General features: G+C 34.8%; 1 protein-coding gene, 1 long non-coding RNA gene and 1 gene segment (V, D, J or C); all 3 read left to right on the top strand.

Moving 5' to 3' along the window:
* LOC103145434 (uncharacterized) overlaps positions 1-9,079 on the top strand; it is a 277,103-nt gene that overhangs the window by 52,483 nt on the left and 215,541 nt on the right. The gene's annotated exons all lie outside the window — the stretch shown is intronic.
* On the top strand, positions 5,380-5,993 carry LOC107837437 (Ig heavy chain V region VH558 A1/A4-like). The segment is given in 2 exon segments: positions 5,380-5,498; positions 5,581-5,993. Coding segments are annotated over 2 exon segments (366 nt in total).
* LOC103145441 (uncharacterized) overlaps positions 8,974-9,079 on the top strand; it is an 11,181-nt gene continuing 11,075 nt past the window's right edge. The window contains exon 1 of the long non-coding RNA XR_477025.2: positions 8,974-9,077. This is a non-coding gene — a long non-coding RNA (uncharacterized LOC103145441). The remainder of the gene's footprint in view (positions 9,078-9,079) is intronic.

Below are 9,079 nucleotides of genomic sequence, written 5' to 3' on the forward strand. Positions count from 1 at the left end.
ATTTTATTTTGTATTATTTTATTTTATTTATTTCTTTGTTCTTTTTCTGGATATCAGTTTCAGTTTTCAAACTGGCGTCTCTAATTTTGCTCTTGTTCAGGTGATTCCTCTCAGACTCTGTCCCTGTTCGTCCTGAGACCCCAGCAGACCTCTGGTGAACCCCTGAACTCTGCAGACCTACTCAGTCAAGAAGTCTGTCTGGCAACAGATTTCCGTTCAAAAGTGACTGTGAATGAGAAAGAGGGTCCGGCCAACGTGAGCACTGACGATGCTGTTCAGCCAAAGAACCAAAACCACTTTGATGAATTCAGTAACAAAAACAACCACTCCTGTGGGATGAACATCAGCAACAATGAAGGAGGTACCAAACTCACAGAGTTTCATCCGAGTTTTTATAAATCTATTTGTTTCAGAGAGTTTGAAAAATTTTCCATCCAAATCTAACACTAAATATCACAATAAAGCTGAACATTTAAATAGGAAACCAGGCTGATAGTTTTCAACAGATTTTTCCTGGTTTTTTTGTGACTGATGTTCTTTCTGTCTCCAAACAGATGATGAATGTGGAGACTTTGATCCAGGTCAGTCTGATCTCTTCCTGTCTCAGTTTGGTTCCATCGCTGCTGTCAGCTGTTTGTGTTCAAGTCTGAACTCTGTTTCTCTGTCGTCCAGAAAAAGCCAAGCTGAACTTCTACCTGCTGCTGATGAACGGAGTCCGAGTGGTGTTCACCAAAGCTCTGGCCTTCAGCACCGTCCTCACCATCAGAGGCCTGATCTTCTGAAACTGAGCCTCCCAGGCCACCATATAGGCCATGACGAAATCTGTTGAATAATTGTTTCTGTCACCTCATTGGAGCACATTTACTCCATTTATCTTAGCAAAATCTTTTACATGTTGTGTCAACAGTAAAAGAGAAGGCAGCAGCCTGCAAAATCCTGAATATTAAATGTGAACAGTTTTATTAATAATAGATAAAGATCTAAAGAAATCACAGACAAAACCTGAAATCTAAGTACAAAATCAAATCCAGAGAAACGTTACAACTTTTTAAAGTTGTCTTTAGATACCAAATTTGACAACAAAAAAGGAGAAATGGCTGCATAACTAAAAAAAAAAAAAAAAAAAAAACTTTTGATCTTATTTGTCTTGCATTCTCAATAATGTTTCCTATCATGTTTATTATGCTTTCCTATGTATAGACAGGTGTTTTATTAAAATATGTACTTCAAACTATATTCTAAATAAAAAAAAAACATGTTTCAATACACATTTTGAATTAAAAAATGTAAATAAAATTCAAATGGATTTGAATATCAGTGAAAAACAATCATATTTATTTTAAGATGTGAGCACAAATATGAAGTGATGATCACAGAATCAAGGCCAAATGTGCAAATAGCATATTTAGAAAAGCAGAAATTTGTTATTAAGATATGTTTACCAAATATACTCTATGGAACGTTATTTGTTTCTGCTTCATTGTTCTACATTGTAATGAACAAATAAAAATGGATAATGGGTAGTTTTGTTTATTTAAGTAGAGGACAAGTTCCATTGAAAGATTTTTTAATTAAATGCCTTTTTTTCAGAAATTAAGATGTGCAAATCAAATATTCCAGATTTATAATTTTATCAGTTAGAAATTTCTGTTTGATTTTGTGTATTCAGATGTTTTTCCATTAATCTTTCAAACTTACCGTAAGCTTTTCAATCTTCTCAAGCAAGTAAAGTCCAAACTTTACTTGGACTGAGTAAATTGTTTTAACTTTATTCAGTTCATCACCCCTCACGCCTGCACTCAGGTTATTTTCAGCACTAATTACATGCTTTAATAATAAACTTGATGAATCAGACGCAGCATCGTTTTCCTCACCCCAGTTTTTAGCACAGAAGTTTCATCAGTTGAAGCCACGAATCAACAGGAAGCTGAAAATCTGACAGAAACCAAACAGCAGCTCAGTTTCACGTGGACAGAAAACACTCTGGTTAACCTCAGCGCCGCTCCTTTCTTCTCTTCTCAGAACCTGCAAAATCTTTTCACATCTGTTGATTTAAGTCGTTGCAGGTTGTTACATCCGTCTTTAAAACAAATATAATTAATTGTTCTACTACAATCTATGTTTCCAATCTTAAATTGTCTAGAATACTTTTTCATTTCTTTGTAGACTTTCTCTAAGAATACAGAATATATGGGATGATATAAAGAAACTTAATTTACAATAATTTCAGATGAGGATGCGGATATGAAGGTTTAAAGAGTGACCAGGTGACCCAACGTGACCAGCGTGTGTCTTATTTTGCCAGCAGCTGGATGAAGCAGGTCCTGGATGAAGAAAAAGTTCAGTGTTTCTTTCTTTTTCCTATTAAAAAGTGTCTCTTCACACTGCTGGACATGAACAATTGAATTATGACTTTATCAACCAGAGAAGGCGCTCTTAGACCATAACGCACTTCAAGGCAGTTGAAAGGAAAAAAAAAAAACAAAAAAAACTTTGTAAGATAAACTGAGCTATATGTTATAAATATTATCTGTAATGAATTATACCAACCTGGTTGTTAAACACTGTACTATGTTTGAAAGTTTCACATCACTTTTTTTAAGCAATTACATATTTACATTTTTTTAATCATCATAAAACAATTACATTACTTATATATTTTTCAGACCTGTTGTAAGTCTGTAGTGAGATGCTAAAGTCTCATCTTTGGTTTCAAAGTAACTCTCAGGCTGTGCTGACGGTGAACCGTCGGGCCGTTTAGTCTTTAGAAGTGAAATCATATTTGTTGTGTTGTTTTGGTCTCATTTGGATGTTTCATCCATTTTGTATATGTACTAAGTCCTTAAGTCAATAAGTGGGTTGAACCCTGGAGACGTCACAACTGCAAAAATGGATCAGATACAAGTTATTTTCCTTCAGTGGGAGGAGTTAATGTTTCCATCTTCATATATCTGATTTGAGGTTTATGTTAGTCAGCTGCAAACCTTGAGGGCTGAACAGAGACAAAATGTCTTCAATAGTGATCAGACCTGAAGTTGTGTTTGCTTTTCTTATCCTGTTATTGAACTGGACAGGTGAGAACAAAGATTGTGTCAAGATTCTTCTAAAGACATTATTTGATCTCAATAGCTAACCACTTTTCTGTCTGCAGGACTTAATGGTCAAACACTGACTGAGTCTGTATCAGTTGTGAAAACACCTGGAGAATCCCACACACTGACCTGCACACATTCAGGGTTTAGTGGAAAACCCTGGATTGCTTGGATCAGACAAGTTTCAGGAAAAGGACTGGAGTGGATCTCAACTATTAGCGGTGGTGGTAGCAAATACTACTCTCAGTCAGTGAGAGGCCGGTTCACCATCTCCAGAGACGACAGCAGAAGTCAGGTGCATCTGCAGATGAACAGTTTGTCTGCTGAGGATTCTGCAGTTTATTATTGTGCTAGAGATCCACAGTGACACAGACAGTAGAAACACAGTACAAAAACCTGCCAGTGAATGACTAAGAGTCGCCACTGGAGGAGCCATAACACACTTTTGCACAGTGCTTTTCACATTCTTTGATGCATTTTTCTTTTCAGAAATGAAACAGAAATATCAAATAAAATTTTATTTGTATAGCACATTTCAGCAACAAGGCTTTTCAAAGTGCTTTACATCATAAAAAATACTAAATCATAGAACACAGTTAATTGAAACATTACATTTTGACATTGTTACATGTCAGATTGTTCATTAATGAATAAAGTACAATAACTCATAACTGATAGATGAACCTCCACAACACTGACTCGTTTCTCATTCCTTCCAACAATTTGCAAATCCTTTTGAACATCAGTTGCTTCCCTGCTGTTTCAAAACATTACCATTTGCATAGTTGTCAGTCAAAATGAACTTTGCTCAAGAATAATGAATTTTCTTTCCCTATAAAACTAATACTCCTTGTTTCATTACTTGTGTCAGATCTTTTTTATCTCATAATGGGGAGGAGTTTATGCAAACCCAGATGTTCTCTACCTCTATTTATGACTCTGTTGATCCTGACTGAACAGACTTGACTTCAACATGAAAGGTTACAGGACAGGGCTGCTGCTGCTTCTGGCTATCTGCTGGACAGGTGGAGATCATCACTGATTATCGTTCCTTTGTACAATCACTACAATGTCTTTTCACTCCTAAAGGAAGGCATTTTTATTGTATTTACAGGTGTTGATGGTCAGACTATAACACAGTCTGAGTCAGTGCTGAAAAGACCTGGAGAATCCCACAAACTGACCTGTACAACCTCTGGACTCTCATTCAGTAGCTACTGGATGGCTTGGATCAGACAGGCTCCTGGAAAAGGACCGGAATGGGTTGCTATTGAAGCTCATGTCACCCAGTACTACTCACAGTCAGTCCAGGGCAGGTTTACTGTCTCCAGAGACAATGGCAGAGAGCAGCTGTTTCTGCAGATGAACAGCCTGAAGACAGAAGATTCAGCTGTTTATTATTGTGCCAGAGACTCACAGTGACTGAAGTGGGTTAAGCAGCTGTACAAAAACCTCGAGTGCATTTATTATATACTTCTTGAAAAGAAATACTAATAATAATGATATCTGTAGTAGATGCCTAAGGAATCCAAAAGGCTGTTCATCTAGGAACCATTCAAATAACATGATGAATCTTTGGCTGAACACCAGATAGAGATTAAACCTGAGGAGCCGGATTGATCCCTTTATGAATGAACCAACAATAAATGAAGAAATGCTAAAAAAAAAAAAAATGTAGTAATATTCATAAAAAAGGAATAATAAAAACTCATTCTACTGGAACACAATATAAAAAACGATTTTTAAACCCAGACTAATATTTTCAAGCATTTATTTCTGTTAATTTTGATTGGCTAACATGACATTTAAGATTAGAATACTACATTAGATCAATAAATAAGAAAATAATTTTAATACAGAAATGCCTCATGAAAGGTATGTTTACAGTTTTTGTCTGTGAATAAAACTTGATGTGCCGCTCAGAAAATAATTGACATTTTTAAAACTACTTATTCAATCTTATTGTGTTACTTGTGCAAGTGATTACATACAATTCTCCTGTTTCTGAATCCATGCAGTTTTGCTGTTTGTATGAATTTTTTTGAGAAATACACTTAATGTTTGCCAAATGTCAAAAATGCATCTGAGACCAACCAAAGCAGCTGAAGAAACCTGTATTGTGTTTCATTTCTATAAATTAGAAATGTTCAGCTCTGTTTTTCTTCAATTTCTTCTTTTACCTAAATCTCAAGTTACATCCTGGTCTTAACCTGCAGTATGAGGGGAGGGTCTATGCAAACTCTTCTTCTCTTAAAAGCAAACCACCAGCAGGTTATCATACAGAATATAGCTGAGCATAACAAACAATTTAACTTATTAATAACACCAATCAGCTCTAAGCAGGTTTTTGCTCTAGGATGGAAAAAACCGCAATCTGGAGTTTTCTTTTTGTTGTTTTTATTCACAGTGAGGTTTTCAGTCCATTATTCTGATATTTATCAAATTATTTACAGCTCTGCCAGCTAATGATGCTACTTTTTTCTTACAGGAGTCTGGAGTCAGATCAAACTGGATCAGTCAACCTCTGAGGTGAAGAGACCTGGAGAGACAGTGAAGATGTCTTGTGTCATTTCTGGTTACAGCATGACAAGCTATGATATCCGCTGGATAAGACAGAGACCAGGGAGAGGACTGGAGTGGATTGGGTGGATGAGCACTGGAAGCAATGGTCCCACCTATGGCAGCTCCTTCCAAAGTCGTTTCATCATGACTGAAAATGTCCCCAGCAGCACCCAGTACCTGCAGATCAGCAGCCTGACAGCAGAAGATTCTGCTGTTTACTTCTGCGCTCGAGAGACACAGTGACTGAAAGCAGAGGAACAGCTGCACAAAAACATCGACAGCAAACAACGACAATGTGAAGCCTGGATCAGACACTTGGTTTAATGGCAAATTAATAGTGACAGAACATATTGATGAATGTCATGTTTTTGTATTTATTTAATTATTTTTTTTTTTTACGATGGATACTAGTTAAAACATTTAACTATAAATTACATCAAAAATAGTATTTAGTAAAGTGAAAATGCAAAAAAACAAAAAAAACAAAGAGAATTTAACTATTAATAATATGTCACATTATTCTCTACATGTATATTTTGTTGTTTCGCACAAATACATTGAAAGAAGAAGTAAGAGGTTACTGGTAAAAACTGTTGTAAAATTGAAAACTGTATCTTTGCCAAGTGAAAACATAAATCGAAATACCTTTCACATCTCACTATTTCACAGTAAGAGTGAAGATGCTGAACAAAACTGTTAAGTAAACACAGGCCTCCACCAGGCATAAAATGTATGGACAAAGAATAAATAGTTATTTTTTTTTATTGTTATTATTTAGAAAACCAGGAACGTTTGAATGGATATGTCTCAGTACTGCTCAGGAATACAACTTTGTTCTCTTAAAAATATATCTTGTGCAAAACACAAACACACAAGGCCTCTCCACAAAAATATTTTGAGAAAATTGCTGCAATTTTTAGTATATTTCTTTAATTTTCTTCTTTTCTTTTGAGAACTTTAAGGAGTCTTAAGGAAGTTGTTCTGTTGAGGTAATATTAATGCAAATGACCAAGAAATATAGACAATCTGACATAGCTGGGAATCACAGTCTGAAGGAGGCATCACTTACTTAAACAAGAACATTTTCAAAAACACGACAGAAAGACAGATTAGTTTGAGGGAGATAAGGCTGCATCAAGCAGCTCTTTTAATGATTTTTTTTCATGTTAGTTAAACAAGCAAATTTGAATAAAGGAGCAAAATAAAGGGTATTTGTGTTTTATCTTCACTGACAGTGACGTAGGTTTATGTAACAGTGTATGTCACAGTGATGGGGGCACAATGGTACACGCCCATGCAAAAACCTCAGCACAAACCTATGAAAAAAATCTATTAGAAAATTATATTATTATTATACATGTATACTAAGCACGTATATATTTGCTGTATAAATATTGAAGTAAGCTGTCTGGTAATTAATGTGAAAAACCTGTTTTTTTCTAAAGATACATGATATTAATACATCCTCATTTTTTACTAAGACTTGATTAACAACAAATCCTAATAAGCTATTAATATAATGTAACAAATATGCCACACAATCTAACAGAGTCGTTTGTGTTTTTTTAAAAGTTGTAGGTTTTGTTTGTTTATGATTTGATATGTTTCACCTTCCTCGTGTTTTTGTTCAGGAAGTCAGTGAAGACGTAGCACTGTGACTACGGCTTTGATTACTGGGGAGATGGAACTGAAGTTACTGTTGAACCAGGTAAGATCATTTAATCACATCAATAATTATTATGCTTTGTTTATTAGTTATTGATAATTAACAAAAACTGTAAAACTTTAATATCATCTTTTAACTTTTGAGTTTGTCGTTAAATAAAATTGTGAATATTTAAGTTGTGGAAGATGTTTTGTGATAGAGAAGCAGACAACATATTTTGCTTTAAAGCGGTGCAACAGAGAAAGAAGAAAGTTAATTGAGCGTCAATATTTTTAGCAGTCTCGTCATGAAATCTTTCATAAATTCACCATCTCAAAATCTTACAGTGTTGGTCAAATCAGCTAAAAATTGTTCAAAAAATTATAATTTTACAGACAACAAAATATCGTTGAACAATTTGAAATTTTAATATTTCATATTTATACAGACATCAGACTTTTACTGGGTCACAAATAAACGGATATTTAACGCGTATCAAAGCGGCATTATTATGTAATGAAACTGTTTCAAAACCATTCAGTAGGATCACAAAACTTTACTGTTTATATGTTTTGAGGCTATAAATTACAGCGATGTGGCGAATTGTTGAAAGTGGTTCAAGTCACCCGAGTTCACTTCACCAGGACAAAACTCTCCAGTTAAGTAACTAATTTTCCAGGAGCCCGTTGGATCGCTACGTGTTCAAATCACGGCGGCATATCCTTAAACATTTTGTAGACAGACTCCTTTATTTGTGAATTATATGATGCCGATTAATCTGGAGCGCCCCGAAAAATCCATCAGGATCAAAAATGGTTCCCGTTTTGATTCATTTTTCCGACTGCAATCTCTCACTAATCAAAACACAACAGAAATAAGTTCAAACCTCCTAAGACTTTCTGCCCGGCGAAAAAAAGAGATACTCTAGAGAAAATAATTACAATTTGGCAGTGTGTTAATTATATTAATTAAATGTTTATATGAGAAAATAAAAATCATCAAATGGAATGGAAATAAAAAAAGAAGAGTTATTTTATTCAAATTTTCAATCTACTAATAAAACTGTATATTATACACGTTTCTCTTGGGCTATGCTGCATCGTAAAAACACGATCGTTTTGTTCTAAATGACACAATCAAAGTAAAAGTGATGCGGCTGCAGGAAAAGAAAAAAACTGAACTTAGACTGTCCTTGAAAATTATTGGATCCATGTGTAAAATAGCTCGAAATTGCGACATAATCAATGACTCCGACCAATTTCGATCTGTTTCACACATTCAATGCTTTCTGAACAGTTGGAGGAAAATGAGCTAGTTTGTAGAAATGTCACAGAAAATCTCTACATTTATCCTTCTGGAACCTAAACAGACCAAATAGGTTTTTATACTGACAAACAAAAATGACAGATTTGTCTTCTTTATTCAAAGGCACAATCGTAATTTGAGTAATATTCTATAAAAATCTTGAGATTTTATTTTGAAAATACTAAAATTAATATCTGAAATAAATCAGTGAATCAATCAAACTTTATTTGTAGAAAAAAAATGTCTTTCTATGGAAAAGTGTGAAGCAGTTGCGTATGTTGAAAAGGTAAATCACAATAAAATTGTGTGTGTATAAATACTGAGAGAACAAAATGTGTTTTTTTTTTCTCTTTTTTTTTCTTTAGTCGGTCCTGATGTTCCTCCGTCCCTGTTCGTCCTCAGTCCTCTGTCGAATCCTGACTCCCCCCTGAAGTCAGCAGATGAACTCGGTCCAAACGTCTGTCTGGCCACAGGT

Source organism: Poecilia formosa, unplaced genomic scaffold, assembly GCF_000485575.1.
Source record: "Poecilia formosa unplaced genomic scaffold, Poecilia_formosa-5.1.2 Scaffold142, whole genome shotgun sequence".
Lineage (NCBI taxonomy): Eukaryota > Metazoa > Chordata > Actinopteri > Cyprinodontiformes > Poeciliidae > Poecilia > Poecilia formosa.